The following is a 25,041-nucleotide window of genomic DNA, read 5'->3' on the forward strand; positions in this document are numbered from 1 at the left end:
TCTCCTTCCACGCTGCCCTCAGTGAAGACAATTCCTTCAGTTGCAGCCTCTTCTTTTGTGCTGCTCTCAGCACAGGGCACCTCTCCTGCATCCTCCTCTGCTCCAGATGTGTCTCCTGTGGGATTGCTCTCCATGCAGGGCATCTCCACCCCCAGATCCCTGAGGACACTTTTTCCATCCACCTCAGAGCAGGGCAGCTCTTCCTCCATCTCTTCTGGCTCTTACAGCTCAATCACATCATCTTCTTTCTAAAAAGAAAAGGAATCGTGTAAAATCAACTGTCCTAATATTAGGAAGTGACCAATAACAGTGGAATTAGACAGATATCCCCCTTTCTAATGGGCAGAAACCTGCAGCAATCAGCAATGGCAAGGTGGCAGAGACTCTCAGACCTAAGCTGACATTCTGGAAGATGGGACAGTTGTGCAAAACTACAGATGGAATTCACAGAATTCACAGAATCACTGGGCTGGAAGAGACCTTCAAGATCATCAACCCATATCCCAACCCCTCAACTCAGCCCTGGCACCCAGTGCCACATCCAGGCTTTGTTAAACACACCCAGGGATGGGGACTCCACCACCTCCCTGGGCAGCCATTCCAGAAATTTATCAATCTTTCCATGAAAAACTTTTTCCTAATATCCAACCTGTATTTCCCTTGGCACAGCTCGAGGCTGTGTGCTCTGGCTGTGTCAGTGCTGCTGCAGACAGAGCCCAGCCCCAGCTGAGCACAGGCCCCTTTCAGGAGCTGTGCAGAGCGATGGGGACACCCCTGAGTCTCCTTTTCTCCAGGCTGGGCACCCCCAGCTCCCTCAGGGGTTCCTCAGTGTCAATTAATACAAACTGATGTTAAAACACAAACCCAACCCTGCCTCAGCTGCAGAAGGGAAGGTCAGAGCTGGCTGAGGCCAAAGCCAAAGGCTCTGCTGTAAGAAGGAGGCAGGACAGCAGGACAGACTGACCCCTGCTCTGAACCACAGCTGCCCACAGCTTTCCCTACACCTGCTAGATTCAAGGAACACACAGAGCCCCAGCTCTGTGCCAGCACATGCACCCAGGCACGTACACACCCCGTGGGAGGGCACTGTCCACCCACAGACACCTCCGGGGCTGAGGGAGTCACTTGCTGTGGTTGCCATCGTGGCTGTGGGGGCACCTCCCAGCGAGGATTTTCCTGCCTGTGCTGATGGATGTGCCTGGCGGGGAGCTGAGATGAGAGCTGCCCTGATGGGAGGGCTCAGAGGGGCTGCACAGAGCCAGTGTGGCTGTGCCTGAGCTGCCAGCAGCACCTGGCTGTGGGGAGAGGAGAGGCAGAGGGAGGGGGAGAGGGAGGAGGAGAAGGAGAAGGAGAAGGAGAAGGAGAAGGAGAAGGAGAAGGAGAAGGAGAAGGAGAAGGAGAAGGAGAAGGAGGAGAAACCCCAGAGAACCCCAGCCCTGCCACCCCCAGGGTCCTTCCATGCCCTCTGTGCCCACACACACCCCTGGGCATGAAGGAGGGACACAGGGGCGGCCACATGAGACCCTGGAGCTGCCCAGGAGAGCTCAGGGATGGTTATCCTGGGATAACCACCTGAATGGACAAACCTCAGCTGGCAAACAAGAAGGAGAGGCCAGAGGGATGTGACAAGAGGCGCAGAGCCAGCAGGGAACCCCTGGGAGAGCACAGCTCTGCAGTGTTGGATGCAGCCCCATGTGCTGCCCTGGCCCTGTCTGGCACCAGGCTGGAGGTGGCAGAAGCTGTGCCATGGTGGGAGGGCACTTTTCTGGCACCTCTGGGCTGCACAGTGCTGACACAAGGGACACTTTGCTGCTGCGGTGTGGGAGTGTCAGGGGTAGGACAGTCAGGACAGACAGAGACAAGAGATCTCTGCAGCCAGGGCTTGGAACTTGGGATTTATTGCAAAGGGCCTGGGTGCAGGGCCCTGCTGGGAGCAGGCCGCAAAGATTAGTTAAGAGAGTGGTACAGAGGATGAAAGAGAGAGAGGATGAGAGGATAAGAGCATAAAAGGGTAAGAGAGCGAGGTTCCCCTTACAATACCATAAATCTTCTTCTGTGTTGAATATTCTGATTCTCACTAACCAATCTAGTACAGGATACAAATCCTACAGCATTTACATACAGCCTATAAGAATCATTACATTACCACACTGTGTCACATTTTAAACCCTAAAAACTCCTCTTTGGACCCCTTCTGCCAAGCTGTAGGGTCTGCTCTGACCCTTGGGCCTGTCTGCAAGCAGAGGGTGTTGTTCCATCAAAAGGGGATCACCTTCAGCTGACCACAAAATTGTTTTCCTGTTGTTCAGTAACTGAGGTATCTCAAAGCTTGCTTTCATTTCAATCTCACTTATAGTTTCTATATTCTCAAAATCTTTTGCCAGGCAATCATATTTATAAGGCTTTCCTGTTTCATCTTCCCCAACACTGTGGCACTGCCAGCCCCGAGCACGGAGCCTTGTGAGGAAATGCCACTTTCATCAGCCATCCTTAAAACATCAACACCGGGTCTTGCCAAAGGCACCACGACTCTGGAGGGAGCAGGGAAGTTTGTTATTAACTCCCTGCAGCTCAGCAGGAAGCACCAACCTGCACAAAGTCACGCTCTGGACCAGGTTTTACTTCCCCTGCGCAAAGCGGCTCCGTCACCCCGAGCCCGAGGGCACCCGGGGGCTGCGGGGCACCCACGGGCCCTGGAAATGCCCCCTCTGGCCCCTTGCTAAACCCCACACCCGTCCTGGCTGCTCTGAAATGCAAAGCTTCACTCCCATCCATGCACAAGCTGATTTCAGGACCGAGTGAGGGCAGCCAGTGAGCTCAGCCATCATCCTGGAGCTGCCAGTGCTGGCAGCAATTAACCCCGAGTGCTAATTGCTGACCCAGTTCCTGACCCTGTGCAGGGCTTGGTGTGCAAAGCCAAACCAGCCAGACAGGATCTGGCAAGGAGGCAGCACCAGGAAGAAGGGCTGGATGCCACCATCACTGCCATGCCACCCAAACGATGGCACCGGGAGCCCTGGGCTGTCCCCACACTCCCCTGCAGTCACAGCCTTGCTCCTCTCCATCCTGCATCACCTTGCTCACACAGTGCCTGCAGGAACCCAAAGGGACAGCTGTCCCCAAAGCCACTGGGAGCAGCCCCTGCAGCTCAGACCAGCCGGGGCTCAAGGGATCAGGGACACCAAGAGCTCAGCCAGGGATCAGAAAACGCTCCAGGCACTCACAAACATTTCCACAAGCACAGGGTGACATTTTCTCAGCCCTTGCAGGTGAAGAGGGAGTTGGTTAAATGCCAGGGCAGAGGCTATGGAAATTTACAGGAGAAGTTTTAGAGAACAGAAGGATCACAGAATCATGGAATAGTTATGGCTGGATGGAACCTTCAAAGACCATCTCATTCCAAAGCCCTGCCACGGGCAGGGACACCTCCCACCAGCCCAGGCGGCTTCAAGCCCCATGGGCAGCCACCCTGGGCACCCCTGCCAGGGCCTCACCACCCTCATTCTCAGAAACTTCCTTATCTCTAATCTAAAGCCACTCTCTTCTAGTTTAAAACCTCTTGTCCTGTCATAACAGGACCTGCTTAACATTTTCTCTTTTTCTCTGGCTCCCTTCAAGGCCTGGCAGGGAAACACAGGACACCCCAAGCACTCCCCATGGACACTGCCAGGTGCTGCTGCAGCTGAAACACAGAGTGATGAGGCTACTCACAGCCCAGAGCTGCTCTCCCACTGCCATGCCCATGGAGAAAGCCCCAAGCCCTGTGGGGAATGGCGAGGAATGCTCATTAGCTGGGAAGTGTTCAAGATCCTCTTCCCACAAGCCCACCAGCACATCCATCCCACCAGTGTGGGATGCCCAACCCTCCAGACAAGCTGAGCAAGGCAGGGTGGAAGGACAAAACCCCATCCTGAGCAAGGAATCTGTCCAGTCATGAATATAATAACCCTGTTAATGCCATGACTCAGTCCCTAATACCTGCTGGTATTTTCACAGCACTGGAAGTTTCTAAGAGCACATTCAGGGTCGGGTCAGGGCTGGGCAGGAGGCTGTGCCAGCCAGCAATGGTGCAATTTGACAGTTAATTTAATATCTGGTGAAAACAACAGGAAAGAGAAGGCAGGAATTCAGAGTGCAGCATCCCAGTGCTCGTGTAAACACTGCTGATCTCTGTCCCGAGCTTGGACACTACAGGAAAACTTGCACTTGGAAGCACTCCTGGGAAGCCTCCAGCTTTCCTGCTGTAGCTCTTGCAGTGTTTGCACTGCAGCAAGCACCACAACAGCGTTTCCACAACAGAGGAGGCTGTGTGGGCAGCTGGAGGCAGCCTGGGAGAGGGGAGCACGATGGGGACAGTCCCGGCACAGCCCTGGGGGCAGGAGAGGCCAGCGGGAACCGCGGTCCGGGTTAAAGCACCCCCGGCTGGGGACGCTGCACCCAAACCCAGCCCCTGGGGATGAGCAAAGCTGATGGGGAAAGGAACGGCCGGGAAATTCTACAGATTGATATCCCAGCAAAGGTGCTGGGAAAGGGAACGGCTGGGAAATTCTAAAGATTGATATCCCAGCAAAGGTGCTGGGGAAAGGGAATGGCGGGGAAATTCTAAAGATTGATATCCCAGCAAAGGTGCTGGGAAAGGGAACGGCTGGGAAATTCTAAAGATTGATATCCCAGCAAAGGTGCTGGGGAAAGGGAATGGCCGGGAAATTCTAAAGATTGGTATCTCCCATCCCCAGCTGGAGCCAAACCCTCCATCCCAAAGGGAGCATCTCCGTGGGGAAGGTGGCACAAAGCAGCCCCTGGCTGTGGGAGCTGTAGATAAAAAGGTCAAAGGCTGGGAGGAGAAACCCGGAATGTCGGCAGAGGCCAGCACGGCCCCGGCATCCCGAACCGCAGCGGCCCCGGCTGCGAACAAGCCAAGCAGGGCGGTTCGAGTCACGGCCACCCTCCCGAGCATGGCACAGGGTGACAGCGGTGACAGCGGTGACAGCCAGCAGCTCCCCCCAGACAGCCTGTCCGCCACCAAACCCACCAGCCCAGCCCCAGGTATTGCCAGGCCCCGAAGCCAAGTGCGAAGGGAAGGACAGCAAGCGCAGGGGAAGAGCCTGGAGCATCCCAAACCATCCCTGGAAAACCGAGGCGGCTTTTGGTGGAAAGCAGCGACTGGGGACGAGCAGAAAGCGGTGGCAGGGATGGAGCTGGAAGGAGCCCTGGGGTGCCTCGGTGGCCCCTGAGGTCTGGGAGCAGGACAGGGAGCGATGGCAGCGCAGTTACCCGCGGTGTCGGTCACGGGCTCTCCCCTCCGGCCTCGGACGGGCCGGCAGCTCCTGTGTGGCCGCTCCCATCCGTACAGAAACCAGCCCGGAGAGGAAATGGTGAGGAGGAGTGGCCCTGGGCGGCACTTCCTTCTCGCCTGCCATGGGATGGCCGCTGCCGGCCGGTTCCGTGTCCCCCTCCCGGGCAGGCCCTCCCCGTCACGGCGGCACCGTGCGAGCGAGCACGGGCAGCGGGCTGAGCTCACCGCCCGGACAGCCCCGAGGCCGGCACAGCATCCCCACCCCCGGCTCTGACTGCACTGAGTCACCATCAGGAACCCTCACCCCAAAGGTCACAGCGGTGACGCTGCCAGCCCGGTTAATTGGGGCTGACGCGGTGCCTGGGTGCTCACCCTGGCCGACAGCACAAACAGGGAGTCAGACTGCGGGGAAGGAGTGAGTGCATAAAAAATAACGAGTCTGGAAAAGCAGCAAGTCCAGAGTGGCTGGTTGGACCTTGGGCAGGTCCTGGCTCTGCTGCCCCGGCCCTGTCGCAGCTCTTGGCCCCAAGCAGCTCAGGGACATGGGGACAGCCGTGGGACCAGCGTCTGGTGTGGGCACAAAAACTCCCCGGGGAAAACCACTTCGTGTCTCCAGAGCAGGAAGCAGCGGGGTTTTCCTCTTTCCTCACCCAGCAGTGCAAAAGTTCATCACTGGGCTCCTCCTCACCTCATTCCCCTTTCTTCAATCCTGGTGAATGAACGCCCTGGCACGTCCCAGCTCTCACCTGCACTCGCACAACCTGGCCTGATTTTTCCCCCAAATCGAGCCCATTTGGTAAAGCCAGAGAAGCCCATAGTGAGCTCTTGCTGGTATTTCAAGCTCCTGTTTTTTGATGGAACCTGCATCCTGCAAGCCCAACTGCACAGGACCAAAAATAAGGGGGAAAATCCCCCAAATCTGAGGGGGTTTGGTGCATCACAGTGCAGATCCCGCCCTGGCTGTGATGCTCCCTATTCCCCCCACTTCAGGGAAGGAGACTCTCTGAGCAAGTCTCCCCAGCTCCATGCTAGGCAGCTGCATGTGCCTCTGCCGTGGCCAGCAGGATTTGCCTAACAAATCCTTGCAAATGTGGGGATTTCTGTGGCAGGAAGGCACAGGGGCCCAGCTGGAGTTGACACTCGGCACCTGGGAGCTGCCCTTGGGGTCAGGGAGCCAGGCAGGGCTGACCTGAAGAAGAAATCCCATTAAGAGGAGCTTGGCAGGTGGTTTGGGAGCAGCCATGAAGGAAGATGTTCTAGCTAATTCAGGTTTTTGAGAAGGAAGAGCTTCCCCCAGGCAGAGTGGTTTGTGACCATTAAAAACCCCCAAACACAGAGCTCCCCAAAGCTCTGAAAGATTCAACATTAGAGAAGCAAGAAGCTGCCATTCCCCTCAAGGGCTGCCAGTGGACATCAACAGCCCAACAAAAACTGCTCTGCTCTAACTGGGAAGGAGCTTGAGCCATTTCAGAGCTCCATGAGCTGCTGGAGATAATGGGGAGGGGACAGAAACCCTTGGAACAGAGCAGGAAACCCAGGGAGGGTGGAAGGTGCACAGCCTGCCCTGGAAAGGGGGGTTCTAAACCCCTCCTGAGCTGGAGACAGAGGGTGATGAGGTCCTGGTGGCAGTGGGGACGTGGCACTGACCTGCCTGGGACCCAGTGGTGCTGGTGGGGCTGGAGGGCACGTGGGGATGAGGATCTGGAAGGGCCACTGCCAGCCATGGAGTGACCACACAGGGGACAAGGTGATGCAGGGCTGGGGACACTGTCCTGGTGTTGCTGCCAACACCAAAATCACAGGTTGGGTCTGGAGTGGCCACCAAAAAATGCTGGGGAGCACCTGGGGAGGGCAGGGGCATCGATGGCACCAGGAGGTGTCTGTCCCATGTGGGGACAGGGAGGACAGGACAATGGAAAACCTGCTTATGTTCCCAGCCCAAACATCCCCTTGAGCTGCTCCTGGCCCTGGTGTGGGTGGGGGCTGTGTCCCCCCTCCCCACGGGGCTTTGGGGACCTCCAGCACCCCAAATTGGCAGAGACGAGCTGCTGTGTCCTGTGGGGAGGGGACACACTGAGGGGACATGCAGGCACAGAGGTAATGGGGTTGGGGGGGGGGGGTGTTTTTCATGGGGTTTTTCATGGAGGGCACTGCCATGGGGTGGGGGCTGCAGGTGAGGGGTGTGTGGGCTGTGTACTTGGGGAAGCTGTGCCTTGGGGGCCACAGGGGGCACCAGGGCAGTGCAGTGGGGGGCAATGCATGGGGGGCCATGTGGGAGAAAACTGGGGCCACCAGCCCTGTCCCTCAGGGATTTGGGGCCCCCAGCCCTGTCCCTCAGGACCTTGAGGCCATCTGCCCTGTCCCCCAGGGACTTGAGGCCATCTGCCCTGTCCTTCAGGGATTTGGGGCCCCCAGCCCTGTCCCCCAGGGATTTGGGGCCTCCTGCCCTGTCTCTTGGAGCCTTGGGGCCACCTGCCTTGTCCCCCAGGCCTTGGGGGCCCCTGCCTTGTTCCCTGGGGCCCCCAGCCCTGTCCCTCAGGGATTTGGAGCCACCAGCCCTGTCCCCCTGTCCCCTGGGGCCCTCAGCCCTGTCCCCGGTGTCCCTGCGGTGCCGAGGCCTTGGGGCCCCCCCTGGCCGGGCCCCGCGGGGAGGAAGCGGCGGCGGGGCCAGGATGGGGACGGAGGTGCCACAGCCCCTCCTGCGGCCGCGGATGCAAATCCTGCGCAAACACAGCCTCTCCCTCACGGAGAGAGGCCACACAATGGCCCACGGAGAGGGGGACGTGCCCTGAGCTGAGATTTTGGTGCCAGACTCTCACTGGTATCGGTGCTTTGGGCACCCCTGGGTTTGGTACCCATCAAGAGGCATCGCTTGGCTGGCACCGACTTATGTGACAATTTTAGGGTTTTCCTTCGAGGTTTTGCACATTGCCTATTTAGCCAGAACATTTCTAGGGCTGAGGAGCAGCAGCTGCATCTCAAACATGAGCAAATCCCCCCTGTGTGCCCTGGGAAACCAGAATTAGGTGAATGAAGCACCCAGGGTCCCTTTGAGGAAGCTGTGAGGTTTTCAGAGCTCAGAATGGGACCAGAGTGAGACTCAGCAGCTCCAGGATGGAAACTCTGCAAAAAAAAAAAGAGGAAAACTAGTAAAAAAGAAAATGAAAGCAGCAGAAGAGGTCACGGGCTTGGAGGCAGCAGGAAAATGGGTGTAGAGATCAGAAATGTGGCCTAAGGATGGCCCTGCAGTGAGCAGGGAGCCCTAAATTTATTTTGAGAGGCTGCAAGTGGAGAAGGGGAAATGGGGCTGGGGTTGGGACACAGCAGGACCCCCATTGACCCTGACCTTGGAGCCAGCCCCTCCTGCAGCCCCAGACAGGGAAGAATAAAAGAATATCATAAAATAATCTGCTCCATGGTGGGGCTGTGGGGATCCCCACAGGGCCGTTCAGCAGCCCCTGGCAGGGGTGCAGAATCCAGCCCTGGACCCAAAGACCTTTTTTCCAAGCATGGATTTGCCCTTTTGCAGTGTGATCCCCCAGCTTCACTGCCACATCAGCTCTGCATTGGGCTGGTGGGTGGATTTTTTTCCTTTTACATCACCCACCTTGTGCTGATCTGCCCTGAGTTGCTGCTGCTAATCTCTGGGTTCCCCCTGAAACTCTGGGTTTTCTCCTTTTTTTTTCCCCCTGAAACTCTGGGCTTTTTCCCTTTTTTCCTCCCCTGAAACTCTGGATTTTTTCCCTTTTACATCACCCACCTTGTGCTGATCTGCCCTGAATTGCTGCTGCTGATCCTTGGGCTCCCCCTGAAACATCATCCCTCCTAAATCCAGTGTAAATTGGATACATTCTTGGGGCCCTCAAACCAGACCCCTCACTCTTTTAAATCCCATTCTTAGCAAAACTTTCCAGCCTCTGTGAGCAGCTCTAACACATCCTGAATAACCCAAACAGTTTATGCTGGCCTGGGGAATGTCCCCCGCAGGGACGCCGCATCCTGCCTGGGTTATCATGACCCTTCCAAACAGTTTATAAATAGACCAAGGTAAATGAGGGGAGTGCTCTGGCTCAGGATTTTTATCTCATTTCTTGTTTTCAAGCCATTCAAGGAGTGCTGGGTCAGATGATCACTCCTAAAACTCAAGTTGAATCTGCTGCTTCTTTCTCCTCCAGTTGAGCTCTATCTCTACCTCGCTAAAACAGTAAAAAAGAGGTAAAAGCTATGAAAAATGGGTTTGGCATTGATCAAGGTCATGGCCCTGCCATGAGGCATCATCCAGTGGGAGAGGGCAGGGACCAGCACTGCTGCACCTGGGAATCTGTGGCTCACACTGCTTTGGAAAACAGAAGGGGTACATCTGGACAAAAAATGGAAAATTTGGGAAATAATATGGAAATTATGGAGAGCAGTGAGTGCCTGCAGCATTCCTCCTGTCACCAACAGTGTCCCAGCACCAGCATCCCTCAGGGCCATCGATACCACCTCGTGTCACAAGTTGTGGCTGGAGAAATTCACTGTAACCCCTTCCCAAGGTCCCCAGCAGGGTCTGTGTCACCCACCAAGGGCTCTGTAAAACACCCCCAAAGAACTGGAGCCATTCCCAAAAATCCAAGAAGTGTCCAAGGCCAGGCTGGATGGGGCTTGGAGCAACCATGGGCTGGTGGAAGGTGTCCCTGCCCATGGAAGGACGTGGAATGAGATGATCTCTAAGGTCCTTTCCAACCCAGGCCATTCTGGGAGCCCATGGTTCTATGACTTTATGTGCATTTTTGAGCTATAAATGCGTCTGTCTTTCTTTCTCTCTTTCTCCCTCTTTCTCTTTTTCTCTCTCTCTCTTTCTCGCTTTCTTTCTTTCTTTCTCTCCTTTCTTTCTCTCTCTCTCTCTCTTTCTTTCTCTCTCTCTCCCTCTCTCTTTCTTTCTTTCTCTCTCTCTCAATCTTTCTTTCTCTTCTTTCTTTCCTTCCTTTCCTCTGGAGTGGGAGTGACTGCCCTGGCCAGCAGACACAGCTCCAGCCTGAAGCAGCAGGGCTGCACAGCAAGTGGCACAGGGAAGAGCACAAAGCTCTTTTTTCCCCTCCAGCTTCCTCTGTTCACTCTGAAAAAAATCATATTTCCAGCTTGTTTCAATTAACTTTAAGACTTTTATATTCCATGAAGGCTGAGGCAGTCATTAAACCCGAATTTTTCCTGTTGTAACACTTTGAAACAACCACACCACAGCTCAGCTGGTGGCTCTGGCTCTGCCAGGCAGGACCTCCCATGGGCAGAGAGGCGGCTCCAGGTCCCCTCAGTGGTGGCATTGCTCATCCTCTGGCTCAGGATGGACAAACTCATCACACCCCACGGGCCCAGCCCTTGGGGCAGCATGAGGAAAAGTCAGGGTGGGAGTGATGCCCATCCCCTGCCCCTCCAGGGCACAGCCATGGCTCTGGGAAGGGCAGGGAGTGCCCTCACCCCATCCCAGAGTCTGGGGATGCTGCTGGGATGGGCTACAGGACACACTCACTGCCCCACAGCCCCTGGGGGTGAGGAACCACCACAGAGCAATAAACCCACCTGCACAACATGTAAATAAATCAGTATTTTTGCATCCATGAGCAAAGCAGACACAGCCAAGGCCCTGAGTCACCCTGGGCCTTGTGCCAGCAGTGGCCCTGGGGTGAGTGGGGACAGCCCTGCCTTGATCTCCCCACATCAAAAGGAGCCTTTCCCCTGCCCTGTCACAGCCACAGCACACCCAGACACTCCATGGGACACTCTGTGGGATGGGGCTGGCACACCCTGGCCTGGCAGGCACTGACCCCACTGACCCTCCCTGCCAGCCCTTCCATGTGCTCAGTGCTCTTTCATGAAAAAATAGAAAGTAAAACGTGGAGAGAGCTCAGAGTAGAGAGGACAGAGAAGGAAAAGGAAAAGTTCCTTGGGCACTCACGCACAGATGTCCATCCTTTCCCTGCTGATGCCATCATGGATTTGCTGCCCTTTGGGGTTTTTTAGCTTTACCTGAAGTAATCTCAGACTGGGGTTTATTCAGACATCACCAGATCCTCCTCAGCACAAGGAACCTTCACAACAGGATGTACCAGGTTCCCAGTGGCACAGCCCTGCCAGCCTGGAGCACAGCGCCCCAGGGGATGAAGAAATTGTGCTTTATCCACAGAGGAAAACACCAACGTGCCCAAAGGGACAGAACTGCTGCACCCTGCTGCCTGCAGCTGCAGGAGGGATGCCCCAGGCACTCGTGGGCTTTAGGCACTGGAAATCAAGGGTCAGTGTTAAATTGGGGGTGATTTCTGTGTTCTGTATCTCTCACCCACCTGGATGCAAGGCCACACTCACAGCTGCTCCTGTGTCCTACCTGTGGCTCTGTTAAGGCTCAATTCCAGCTGCCACAGCACCCACAGGCTGGGATTGAAGATTCAGCAAAGGAGGAAAAAGACTCTTTGGGCTGAGGAAACTCATTGGGTGCTTCACAGGAAACATCTTTTAGTAAAAGCCAGATTTTCCCAGCATATTCCTCCTGATGAGCAAAACCCATATGGAAAACAGGACTGAGAGAGCCTGAACACCCTGGAGGGGGGATGTGATGCAATCCTGAAACTGCTCCATGGCTGGGTGGGGGGTACAGTGTTTAACCAGGAGCTCTGGGATTATCCCATCCCATTTCCTTGGGTGCTGCCAACAACTCTGAAGCTCCCCAGCACTGATCCCAAGGGCAGCCCCATGGTGGTGGGACACAGACCTGTGCCAGGGCAAAGCAATGCCACCAGGGCCTGGATAACCCACTGGGACACAGACCTGTGCCAGGGCAAAGCAATGCCACCAGGGCCTGGATAACCTACTGGATCTCCTCCAGCCTGCCCTGAAGAGCTGCTGCATCTCATCCCTCTCAAGCATTCTTCATCCCACAATAAAATTATTCCACACAATTTACCAGTCCCAAACAAGGGCACCCTGGAGTTGTTCCCTCCCTGTCAGAGACAGCACCAAGCCTTGGTTTTGGGCAGGGTCTCACTCATCACATCCAGCTGCAAGACACTGCTTCAGCCACACACAGAGCCCCAGACAGCAGCTGGAGCCAGCAGCCCCCTCCCAAAACCTCCTGGGGCTGGAAAGGGGGACAGAGCCTGGCAGACTGGGGAGTTTCCTGCCTGCCCTTCCAGCGTGGGGAGGGGCCAAGAGGAAAGAGTTGGCACCATTGGAAAAAGGAGCCTACTGTTATTTATTAATCAGGGAGGTGGGCCCAGGCACTCATGTAGGGGAGGAAGGAATGTGGGGAGCAAACCCAGACATTGTGGGTGTCCAGGCTACTGCTGAGCTGCCTCCATGTGGAAAGTGACTCCTGCTTGGGGAAGGGGGACAGCAAAGCCCCAGGGCAGGGAACCCCCAGCAGGACACTGAGAGCTGGGGGCACTCTGGAGCAGGGCTCAGGCACAGGCAGCAGTGCCCAGGGGGCAGGGGCACTGCCAGATCAGTTGCAGTTCTTGGGCAGGCGATAGACACCCCCTGAGTAGATGAGCTGCTGGTCCCGGACCTTCTTCTGCAGGAATCCCTGCAGCTCCTGGATATCGATCTCAGTGACCACAGGCCCGGTCATCACAAACATCTTGAGCATGCTGTGGATCCTCTCCAGGGACAGGCTCTCCAGGTTGGTCAGCATGGCCTGGATGTACGTCCAGAAGAGCTGCAGAGGGACACAGGCCACAGTGAGTGAGTGACACCACAGCACACAGCAAATACCCAGAAACAAGGCAGGGATCAGCTGGCACTAAGTTAGTTCTGCTCTCAGCCATGGGGTCTCTAAACAGGGCACATCCAGGAACTGCAGGAAAGTGCTGGGACACAGAGCTAGACAGAGGGATCTGAGGTGCAGCACACTCACGACCCTCTGTGGATGAACACAGCACGACAACGCTGTGTTGCACAACACACAAGCACAGTGTGACTCACAGGCAGGAAAGGCACTGGAAGTGTCCAGGAACCACAACAGAGAGAAGGCAGAGATCCAGCTGTTAGTGCTGGGTCAGTCTTTTGGGCAGTCAGAAGTGCCAAAAAAGTGTTGCTCGGGTGCATCCAAACAAGTTATGACTATTTTCAAATATGAAATCATGTCTCGGACTTTTTTATTTTTTTAAACAGGAAAAAAAGCAATTTGGAGATTCCCAAAAGGTTCCCTGACTCAGCAGCTGGGCACTTGTCTGGAGGGAAGGCTGTGATCCAGCACCAAGAGATTAACCACGAAATACCCACTTCAAAACCCAAATGTTTGTGCTGGACTCAGCCACTTGCAGTGGAAAATGTGAATCCACAGTGCAAACTGAATCCATCACCTTGATCAGATTCCCCAAACCCACAATACAGGATGTTTGCATCACCACAGGGACAGGTACCTGCAGCTCCTCCTCCTTCTGGTCAGCCTGTGAGGCCATGGCAGAGTCCCCCTCCTCGTCACTGTCAATCAGAACAACCTTCTCCACCTGGTCCTTCTGCTCCTCCTCAATGACAGTGAAGGTGCCCTCGGGCTCTTCCCTCAGCACTCCCTGCTGCAGCCACAGCGTCATCTTCCTCTTCAGTGAAGTCACAGGCACCTTGAGCACTTCACTCAGCTCTGTCAGCGTCCAGGTGCCTGCAGAGACCATGGAGATCAGAGAGGAGATGGAGAACAGAGAGGAAATGGAGAACAGGACACTTCTCATACCCAAGCCTGCCAGGATTTGGTGGGAAGCTGGGTAAGGCAGGGAGGCACTGCCAGGAACAAGGCTGCAGAGCTGTGGCCCTGTGGGTGCTGGAGACCCTGTGGGAGATCCAAACCCATGCACCACATCTTGGTCCTCCAGCTGCCCAAGGAACGTGGCTTTCCCACCCGTAGAAGCACAGACAGGGGTTGCACAGCACTCACTCTTGGTCTGGAAGTGCAGGATGATGGCAGCGTGCACAGGAGACACGGACAGGGAGAGCGTGCGATCGGCCAGCTCCACGTCCAGGCTCACCAGCCCCAGGTGGTACTTCCAGTTCAGGGTCCTCATGGCCTGGGAAAAGGGAGAGGCAGCTGCTCACACACATCTCCCAGCAGGAACCACTGAGTGTTGTGTTATTGCAAACCCACTGTAACCAACCAGCAGCTGAAGGGAACTGCATAAAGCTTTCATGAGGGGGGTTAAGGTGGCCTCACCTTTAATTTCTCATACTTCTTGGAATATGCTTCCATGGCTTCCTTGACCTGCTCTGGAAGCTCCAGCTTCTCCTCTTTGAGTGGTGGCCAGAACTCACTGGACAGGATAATGGCCACGAGGCTGAAGGGAGGCCTCTCCTCCTCAGGGAGCTTCTCCTCCTCATCCCGGATGTTGGCGTTAATGCGCCGCGAGTCGGCCATGTCCTGCAACAGGCACAGAGCTGAGCTGGCTCCTTCCTCCAGAGCCAACCACTAGTGAAGGACAGCCTTAAACAAGGTGAACAGTGTTCTGTCCAAATGATGATGGAAACACTAGAAAGGACACAACTGTCACCCTGATTTTTTAAGATTTTCTAAGCCTTCTGATGCTTACATTCTTGTAGCAAACGTCCTCACACACTTTCTGTAAATAACTTATTGGTTTGCATTCTTTTATGGAAGAAGAGAAATTTGATGGACTGTTGGTATGTCCAGTGTCATTGGAGAGGTGGCACTTTCACCCTCCAATCCACTGTCACTTTTAGAAAACTATAAATGTTGGAGTGAGAAATAAACTTTCCCTTTTCTTCACCTTGAGAGCAGCGGTGTGTGCACTCATGTTGTTTCGTGTCCTATAGTGACACATGATCATGTGTCTACTTGGAAGTCTGTTACATACTCAGAAAGATTTGTGGGACATCAGAGGAAGGAAGGGGTTACAACTCAACACTGCCTTCATTGGAGGCCCTCCACACCTGTGTTCTCCAAAAGAATCAAACTCCAAAGTCCCAAGCCCAGCTCCTCAATGCCAGGATACTGCAGGAAGGACAGGACAGACAGCAGCACCAGAGCAACCATTCCCCAGAGCTGATAAGCCAACCCACAGGTCTTAAAAACAGACATGATTTAAATGCACTGCTGCCTGTCACAAATCAGCCCCTCACTGGCATTCTGGAACCCCCACTTTCCTAAAAGACCGTTTTGGGGTCACTCCTCAAGTCCCTCCCCTTCCCCACCGGGCTCAAACACCCATCTCTTAAATCAAAAAAATAAAAAGAGTTACTTTTAACATGACTTCACAGTAGTGCATCTGAGCTTCACCAAACCTCAGCTTCAGCAGCTCCACGTTACGGATTTCCCTGGAAAGAGACACAGCAGGTCAGGGACAGGGCCCTTGGATGGACAAACCTGGCTTGGCCTCCACCCCTCACCACACAGCCAAAGAAATGAAGTCCCTGGCACAAGGTGCTCTTCCTTGCAAGGCACAGTATCTGTCCAGGATGGCTCCTGGTGCCCAAGAGAGGAACAGCCACCTCCTCTAGGCCAGCAGCTTTCTGAAGACAGAATCCCAGAACGGTTCAGGCTGGAAGGGACCACTGGAGCTCATCCAGTCCCACCTCCCTGCTCAAACAGGGTCCCTTGGAGCAGTCACTCAGGGTTGTGTCCAGATGGGTGTGGAATATCTCCAGGTAAGGAGACCCCACAGCCTCTCTGGGTTCCTGTTCCACTACTCAGTCACCTCACAGCAAAGAAGTTCTTCCTCATGTTCAGGTGGAACTTTTAGTGTTTCAGAAACCCACATCTTCCATCCTCCATTTGTGGGGCCATCACAACATGTGAGATGGAGCTAAGAGTGTGTCAGTGCCTCCAAATTCCTACAAGCTGCTCTACAGCACAGCCCAAGGGCAGGACTGAGCATGGACCTCTAGAGGCAAACTCAAAGCTGCAAAGGAAATAGCCAAAGGCACTCCTGGCTCCACAAACAGCCATTGACAGGACTGAGTCTGAAGGCTCTACCCTTCACAGAATCATAGAATTTCTAAGTTGGAAGAGACCTTTAAGATCATCAAGTCCAACCCGTGTTCTAACACCTCAACTAGATCATGGCACCAAGTGCCACATCCAGTCTTTTTTTAAACACACTGAGGGATGGTGACTCCACCACCTCCCTGGGTAGATGATTCCAGTATTTGACCAGCAGGTAAAAGGAAACTCAGGTGATTTGGCCATGGGAGGCCTGGCTCTGGGCCCTGGGCCTCACCTCTCAGCGCTGTAGTTGAACTGGTGCAGCAGGCGGTCGGCCAGCAGCGTGCGGTACTCGTTGATGAACAGGTCCTTGCTGCCGTAGATGCTCACCAGGAGGCTGATGATGTCTGAGGAGCGACGCTTGGAGCTCGATTTCCCTGGTGGAATCCAGCAGACAGCAGGGTGAGATTAACAGGGACCTGTCCCAGCCCAGCCCAGCAAATGAGCTGCTCAAGGCTACAGCCCAGCAGGGAAAGCAGCCAGGATTGCTGGGCTGGGCATCTCACCTGGATCTGCATCCACTGGGTCAGGGACCCAGTCCCCTGGCTCTGAGATGTCATCATCACTCTCCTGGCCGTTCTCCAGGGTCACTGGGTCAGCTTTGGAGAGCTCATTTGCCAGGTCCCCCGAGCCCTCAGCGTCCCCCGTGAGACCGGCCACGATCTGGCGCACCGTGTCCTCCCGAGTCCTGGAGCCAGGGGGAACAGTGAGTGAGGGAAGGGGAGGGAAAGGGGATGTGCCAGACTGCCCCACACACCTCCTACCTCAGATACTTCCTGATGGGCTCACAGGCAACCTCCAGGATCACCATGGAAGGGTCCAGCTCCCGCAGGGCCTTGATGGCCGAGATATACAGAGTGATGATGTCGGAGGTGTTGACTCCTGCAGGAGAGGAGCAGAGGGAGTCAGAGCCCTGCAGCTCTGACTTCTATCCCCTTGGATAGAAGGGGTTTGGATGGTCTGAGCCCTCTGTTCTAGCTGTGGTGTGGGAGGAGGAGGGCTTGCTGCCCTACTGCCCAAGGCAATGGGGTAGATCAGATCCATGTGCCTCAGAAACCAGTTCTGAGCACGAACAGAGGCTCAGAGCTGAGCCCTGACAGTGCAAAGAAGCCTTTGCCCACCTGGACCAAAGACAAACTTTGTGCTCCTGACCATAGTGTAAAAACGAGGCCAAAGGGGACTGGGGTGCCATCAGCTGCTGCTGCCCTGCCCACTGGAACACAAAGAATGTGTGATGGGCACGGTGACTGCCCCTCACTCCTCAAAGAGGAAACCAAACCAGCTCCAAGTGGATCCCCACTCGTGCCCAGGCTCCTCACAGTGTCAGGACACAGACAAGGATGTAAAACCCACCAGGGTGCAGAAGTCTTATTTCCAGAGCACTTTTCAAGGAGCTGAGCAGCTGCTGCCTCTGGTTAGTCCTTTCCAGGCAGAACTTGAGGTCCTCCACAGCAGGCTTTGACTCTGGGAAATCTGCAAACCAAGCAGTGATCAGGAGCAGTGCCAGGCTCTGAGGGGAGGCAGGGGGGCACACCAGAGAGCTCTGTCACCCCCCCAGCCCAGCCCAAGGGTGAGGCACCTCGGATGATGCTGAAGAGCTCCTCGATGCGCATGCTGGCGTAGATGCGGTAGAAGAACCTCTGGACGTGGCAGCGCCAGCGTTTCAGGGTGCTGCTGGCTTCTGGGGAGGACTGTGACAAGGGGCCATCCTGCAGGAACACCCTGCTGAGCCACCCAATCACCTTCTCTATCCACTGCACGAGAGGGAGAAACAGATGTGAACACAGAGCTGGATGCACAGCAACATCCCAACCCAGCCCAGGCAGCCAGCACAGACAGCAGAAAGGGCAGCTGGACCAGGACAGCATCACCCCAGCTGCTCCTCAAATGTGCCCCAGCCTGGGTTACAGCTGGGGAAAGCCCAGCTGAAAGAATTGGAACTTTAACTGAAAAGACAGGATATGGGCTGTGCAGCTGGATGTGAGAAGATAAGGGGTGACCACAGACTGTGTGCAGGCACTGGGCTCCAAAAAGGACAGGGTTTGTTCCAAAACTTGCAGCCTATTTCATACTTGCAAGGTTTCATCCCATTCTACACCTGCAGAACTGTCCCTTTCATAAGAAAATGAGCAAATTGCCCATTACACCATTCTTGGCCCAAAATTTCTATGGTTCCTGAAATCAGTGAAAAGCAAACAAAATATCCCAAGAAGTCACAGACACCCAACACAACTCAGGCAATTGAAATCCAAATACCAGTCTTGTCATTGAGGTATAAAATAAAAACCTAAACAGAGAGCATAAAAAGGTTTTTTTTTTATATGTGAGAAATGGGTAATTGTCAAATTTCAAACATACCCAATTACAATATCCAGATGTTTAAAATAATTGCCTTTCCCCCCCCCTCATCAATTAGCAAATACATGCTGCTTCCTGGGATAGTATTTGAGTACCAATATGCTACAAGATATTCCACTACTAGATATTAGTAATTTTTTTTTATACATTCTCACAGCCTGAAACAAAAATGCTAGGTCAAGGTTTGGTTTGCTGATGTTTATTTTAATTACTCGACTGAGGAAACACTGAAGAAATGCACAAGTTTTGCCAGGACAAACCTGAGTACTACAAACACCTGGGCAAAACTGTGGAGAAGCTGATAAAGAATTTCCCTAAAGGACAAGAGGACAGGACTATAACTGATGCAAAGCAACATGATTTTAAGGAATTATTATCAAACCAACCCATTCTTCCCCTGGGTTTATCTTCCCTGAGCGCTCCTGGTACAGCCTGATTGTGACCCAACACTCCAGGCAGCTGCTGCTGTGCTGGCAAAGAGGCTTTGCCCTCAGCACCTGTAATTTTCAGTGAGCTGCTTCTCAGGCTTCTCTATTTATTCATTATTATTCTCTTTAGATTTCCAGGCCTGTGCTTTCTTTCTTTTTTTTCCCTTAAAATTATCTCTTCCTAATCCTGACGCCCTCCAATATTCTATGGCCAAACAAGAGGTGGAAGCAAGGGCAGCATCTGAGGAGCAGAGTGCAGTTTGTGTTTTCTGTGGTGCCCTGAAAATATCCTTAAACAATCTCCAGGTGATCCAAAAGCTTTTCACACGAGGTGCAGTGAGGAAAGTGTTGCACAACAAGCAAAAGGAAGTAAACACAAAAAGATTCCTGATGTTTGCAGCAACAAAAGTGGTTGGCATGGCAAGGAGTGAGGGATCCAGGGTGTCTGCCTTGCATGGGAACCTGGCTGCAGGCCTGGTTCTGCACCACAGACAAATGCAAGGTCATGGGCAAAGGGCACTGAGCTCAGGATTGTGCCCTGGAGGAGCCATAACCTGGAGAAGAATTTTATTTTAAAGTCATGGTGGGTAAGCAGCTCAACACAAACTTAGTTGAAATAGCAGCAAAGCAACTGGGCAGCTGCAAAGAATGATTTTAATTCTGTGTGGCCACTGGTGAGATCAATACCAGAATATCCTCTCTCATCCTTGCTTCCAGTTTTAGAGGGGAATTGGAAAAAGGACTGAAAACAGCCACAGAAATTCTAATTATGGGCTCACCCACACAGAGGGAGCACCCTCTGCAGGCCAGGTGGCACTTGTTGATCTTGTGGTTTGTAAACTGGAACCACAGAAATTCTCTCATTACTACAGACATCATGAGGTGAAATGTGACAGTGCTTCATGCCCAGGTCAGAGCAAACCTTCCCCTCCAGCATCAGCCAAAATGGGAATTTCAGCCCCCTCTCCTGCCAGGCATGGTGGAAATCATAGCCCTGGGCCAGGTGTTTTAAGCTGGAATCTGCTTTTAGCCTGAGCTGCTAAAAACCAACAAGAGCTGCACATTTTTATCACTCCCTACAACTCCTGAAAGGTGCCTGTGCTCAGCTGGGGCTGGGCTCTTTCTGCAGCAGCACTGACACAGCCAGAGCACACAGCCTCAAGCTGTGCCAAGGGAAATATAGGCTGGATATTAGGGAGAAGTTTTTTACAGAAAGAGTGATAAAGTTCTGGAATGGCTGCCCAGGGAGGTGGTGGAGTCCCCATCCCTGCATCCCTGGGTGTGTTTAACAAAGCCTGGATGTGGCACTGGGTGCCAGGGTTGAGTTGAGGTGTTAGGGCTGGGTTGGACTCAATGATCTTTAAGGTTGTCACTGTCATATTTTCTGAAAAATCCCTTCACCAGGATTTCTTCTTGTTGGAAACTGAGAAGCTTCCAGGAAAAATGAAAATAATAATTATCTGATTGCTTCTCCTGTGTTTGCTGCTTTGGATTGTGGTCTGGAGATTGTTTACCAACTGGTCATTCTTTGACTGGTTTCATGTGAATTGTTTTGACTTAATGACCAATCACCATCAACTGTGTCAGGACTGGAAGCAGTCATGAGTTTTCATTATCATTCTTGTTAAGCCTTCTGTCTGTATCCTTTCTTATTCTTTAGTACAGTTTTAGCACAGCATTCTTTAATATAATGTAAGTACTTAATAAATTAGCCTCCTAAGAACATGGAGTCAGATTCTCAATTTCTCCCGAAAATACCACAAATGGTGACCTCAGACACTGGCTGTAGCCTGAGCTGAAGAACAGACCCACATAATAAAGTCTCTTCCAAGCCAGTGATTCTGTGAATTGTGTGATGTCCCAAGGAGGCCCCCACTGCCCCACACCAGCCTCACCTCCTGGAAGTCGTTGAGGAAGGAGTGCTCGTACTCCCCGCGGCAGCGCTGCTCCATCCTCTCCTCGATCATCCTGTGCAGGATGGAGGTCACAGCCTCGGCACTCACCCTCTCCAGCAGGTTCAGCCGGCGCCTGCGGGCACAGGGACACGTCAGGAGTGTGGGGAGCAAAGCACCAGCAAATCAAGAAAATCTTATACCTAAAGGCATCACCCTCTCTGTACATTCCACTGAGGCAGACCTGTTGCAGACATCTTTTTATGAAAATCCTTTCTTAGGATTTTTTCTTCCTGAGAAGCTGAGAGGCTCCAGGAAAAAAATGTAAACAATGGTTATCTGCTGCTGTGGGATGCAACAGGTGGATCCATGATTGGTCTCGTGTGGATGTTTGGATTTAGTGACCACTCATGGCAGAGCTGGCTCTCTCTCTCTGTCCGAGCCAGCTGACTTTGTTATCATTCCTTTCTATTCTACTCTTAGTTTAGCCAGCCTTCTGAGATTAAATTTTTCCTTCTATTCTTTTAGTGTAGTTATAATGTAATATATCTATAATAATAAATCAAGCCTTCTGAAATATGGAGTCAGCTCTACGTCTCTTCCCTCATCCTGAAAACCCCAGTGAACACTGTCACACAGACCCAGCTCTGACAGCTCACACAGATACAATACATATGTAACACATGGCACTACTGCTATCCCAGCTTCCTTACAGACATTATTTAAAGCCATCAAAAGCTTTTTCATTTAGAAGAGTTTCAGAGAATCAGAGAATGGTTTGGGTTGGAAGAGACCTTAAAGATTATCTAGTCTGAACCTCTGACATGGGCAGAGACACCTTACACTGGTTTGCTTCTTTGTGGTCAAAGGCCTCAGAGCAAGAGGATGTTCTCATACCCAGGGAGAGGAACTTTCTGTCTAAAGACCTGCTCTTGTTCAACCACCAGCTGAAATCAGAGAGTCTATGATGAGTTCTCTGCCCACCACCATGACACAGCCTGACCTCACACAGCTCCTGCTGTTCTCAGGGATCAATAAAACCTGCTGCTTCTCCCCATCCCTACCCCTCCTTGCTCTGAGGGACAGCCACCACCCCGTGAGATACCTACAGAATGTCACTGAGCTGCTGGAACTGCTCCATGGCTTCAGGGCACCAGCACTGCTCCTTCTTGCTGCTGCAGCCCACACAGAGCTGGCCCTCTCCTCCGCCCTCCTCTGGGTCACTCTCCTGCTCAGTCTCACTCATGCTGCTCTCACACTCGTTCGTTCCATCCTCTCCTTTCTTCCACTGCCGCATGTATATCCTGAACGTGCGGCTGTAGAACTGCTGGATCATCTCCTGGAAGGATTTCGTCGTGGAGAAGAAGAGGATAGCTTTGAACATGGTGTAGACCTTCTCCTGCAGCGTCTGAGCACCTGTGCCCAGGAGCAGGCCTGCCTTGGTCCAGTTCTCCAGGAGCTCCAGGCTGTTCAGGTAGGGCTCCAGGCGGCACTTGAGCAGACTGAAGGCGTCCAGGAGCAGCGCAGCACACTGGGGCTCCTCGGCCGTGTTCTGATACTGGCCAATGCAGTTCCAGAACTCGGGGGCGATATTCGCCTGCAGGTCAGTCTGCAGCACCTCGATGAACCACTCCTCCACGACGGAGTGCAAGTCGTAGCACTGCAGCACGTCCAGGGCTGCCCGGAGCTCGGCATCCTGCAGCGGCACGGCAGCTTCGGGCCTCGGGGCTGCCTGGAAAGCGGAGGGAACATGAGTTAAGCATGGAGCACACAGGGACTCTGCTGTCAAACTGCCCTGGGGGGATGCAGCCGGGGTCTGAGCCCATCGCTGGATGCCCAGCGCTCCCTCCCAGGGCTCACACCCGCACACATCACTGCTGTCCCTGCAGATGGCTGCTGCAGGACACAGGTGCTGTGCAAATGCTGCGAGCCCCCCTTGGCTGCCCAGCTCCCTCACACGGAGCGGGAGCAGAGCCACAGCACGGCCAGGCAAGCTGCGGCCCTTTGGTCCCGCCCCTGGTTGGGGTGACAGAGACAGGGCGGCTGGGCCCGCGGCCCTTCCCTGACAGCCCCCAGCGGACACCGTCCCCGCACACCCAGGAGCCCTTCCCGTCCTCCCCCAGCAGCTCCGGCCGTTTCCCCCCGGCCCCGGCAGCCCCGGCCGTTCCTCCCCCAGCCCCCACCTATCCTCCCTCAAGCCCGGCCGTTTCCCCCCGGCAGCCCCGGCCGTTCTCCTCCGGCCCCGTCAGCTTCGGCCGCTCCTCCCTCAGCTCCGGCCGTTCCTCCCTCAGCCCTGGCCGTTCCCCCCGGCTCCGGGAGCCCCGGCAGCTCCCACCCCGCCCCGCGGACCCAGAGCCGGAGAGGCCCGGCCGCTGAGGAGCCGAGGCCGGAGTATCCCGGGGGCGGCGGGTCGGGCCTGCCCCGCGCCCGGCGGAGCGCAGCAGTCCCCGCTCACCAGCCCCAGCGCGGCGGGCGGCACCAGCGCGGTGCTGAGCGTGTGCCAGGCGGCCGAGAGCTCCATTCGGGCCGCAGGAAGGGGCGGAGCGGAGCGGCGCCGGCCGCAGCGATGAGCGGCACCGGAGCCGCGCTGCGGGGGCACCACGCGGCGCTGCAGGAGGGTGAGCGGGGCCGGGGGGCCGGGCGGGGCCGGGCAGGAGCAGGGGCCGGGCCCGGGCCCCTCTGACGGTGCCGCCCCGCAGGGCTGTCGGAGCTCCGCGCCCGGCGGGACGAGCTGAACGGGCGGATCCAGGCCGAGGAGGCGGAGCGGGGCCGGCTGCAGGCGCGGATCGCGACGCTCTCCCGGCGCTTGTCCGACACCAGCGAGAACCTGGCGGGGCTCCGCTCCACCCGAGCCCACATCGACCGCACCATCGCCGAGATGGACCTGGCCTCCGGGGAGGTACTGCCAGCGAGGAACATCGCCTTGTGCAGCTTCCCCGTGAGGGGAGCAGGAGGGACGGCATTGATCTCTGACCAGGGACTGGGCCCGAGGGAATCACTGAGAACAACCTGAGGTGGACAAGAATCCCCCAGCCCAGCCCCTGTCCCTGCCCAGCCCCCCCAGCAGCCCCACCCTGGGCACCCCTGGCAGCGCTGCCCAAAGGCTCCTGGAGCTCTGGCAGCCTCGGGGCCGTGCCCATTCCCTGGGCAGCCTGGGCAGTGCCAGCACCCTCTGGGGGCAGAGCCTTGCCCTGAGCTCCAGCCTAACTTCCAGGGGAAGTTTGGGATATAGCTATATATATCTATGTGTATGTATGTATATATTTATGTATGTATGTATGTGTGAACTCGGTGTGTATTTACCTGAAAGCCGGTTGGGAGCACCTCGATGAACCTCCACTCCTCCCTGGGTCGCAGCCCTGCAGCCAAAACTTCCCAGGCCTGGGATGCAGCTCTGGCACACAGACCCCATCACAAGAGGATTGAGTTAGGGGTGCTGCTTGGATTGTTTTGGTGCTGCTTGGGCTTGGGCAAAGTTTATTGTCAAAATACATTAAAAGTGGCTTTTGGAACAGATCCCTAAAAATTACCATCGTAGATCCATGGTTTGGGGGAAAGGAGGAAACCAGAGACATGACACTGACCCACAATCCTACTAATTCAGGCAGAGAACAATGGTGCTGATGGAGCTGTTGGCCTGCCACTCTTCCAGCCCAATATTTAGTGTATTTCTTTCATCTTTAATAGAACAATGTCATTAAAAGATTCAAACTGTTGGGGTGGTCAAGGGTGGGAAGGAGGCAAACAGCACCAGGGCTGGCACTGTCATTTTGGTTCCTGAGACAGCTCTACCCCTTCCCCTGTGTGTGTTACTGCCAGGCAGGGACTGCTTGATCCCCACAGACAGGGCCACACCTGAAGTCACTTCTGTATTACACCCAACAGCTTTTTTTCTTTAAAAAAGGATCTTCCCAGCTTCTTTGAAGATAAGTGACAATCTTCCTTCTCATGGTGACCAGGCAGAGTTTGTGTCAGAAACACCTTTCCCCTATTAGCTGCTGCCTAAATTCTCCTCCCATTTGCATTTTGAATGTGACCAACTACTGTGTCAGCTCTTCTTCCTCTCCCAAAGTCAATGCTTTCCCCTGGCAATCACTTTTGAGATGA

General features: G+C 54.5%; 1 protein-coding gene across 1 annotated transcript; it reads right to left on the reverse strand.

Moving 5' to 3' along the window:
- Positions 1-12,502: 12,502 nt before the first annotated feature.
- Positions 12,503-23,471, reverse strand: ANAPC2 (anaphase promoting complex subunit 2). The gene is made up of 13 exons (XM_054283959.1): positions 23,390-23,471; positions 22,044-22,666; positions 20,938-21,070; positions 17,836-18,010; positions 17,610-17,729; positions 17,021-17,138; positions 16,763-16,944; positions 16,492-16,633; positions 15,514-15,589; positions 14,472-14,675; positions 14,199-14,328; positions 13,690-13,925; positions 12,503-12,983 (listed from the first exon to the last, which is right to left on the reverse strand). The coding sequence occupies exons 1-13, from the start codon at positions 23,453-23,455 to the stop codon at positions 12,771-12,773; spliced, it is 2,418 nt and encodes an 805-aa protein (XP_054139934.1). The 5' UTR covers positions 23,456-23,471; the 3' UTR covers positions 12,503-12,770.
- Positions 23,472-25,041: the final 1,570 nt, after the last annotated feature.

This window comes from Melozone crissalis, unplaced genomic scaffold (assembly GCF_028551555.1).
Source record: "Melozone crissalis strain CALT ecotype California unplaced genomic scaffold, PUWL_Pcris_2 ptg000041l_1, whole genome shotgun sequence".
Classification (NCBI taxonomy): Eukaryota; Metazoa; Chordata; class Aves; order Passeriformes; family Passerellidae; genus Melozone; species Melozone crissalis.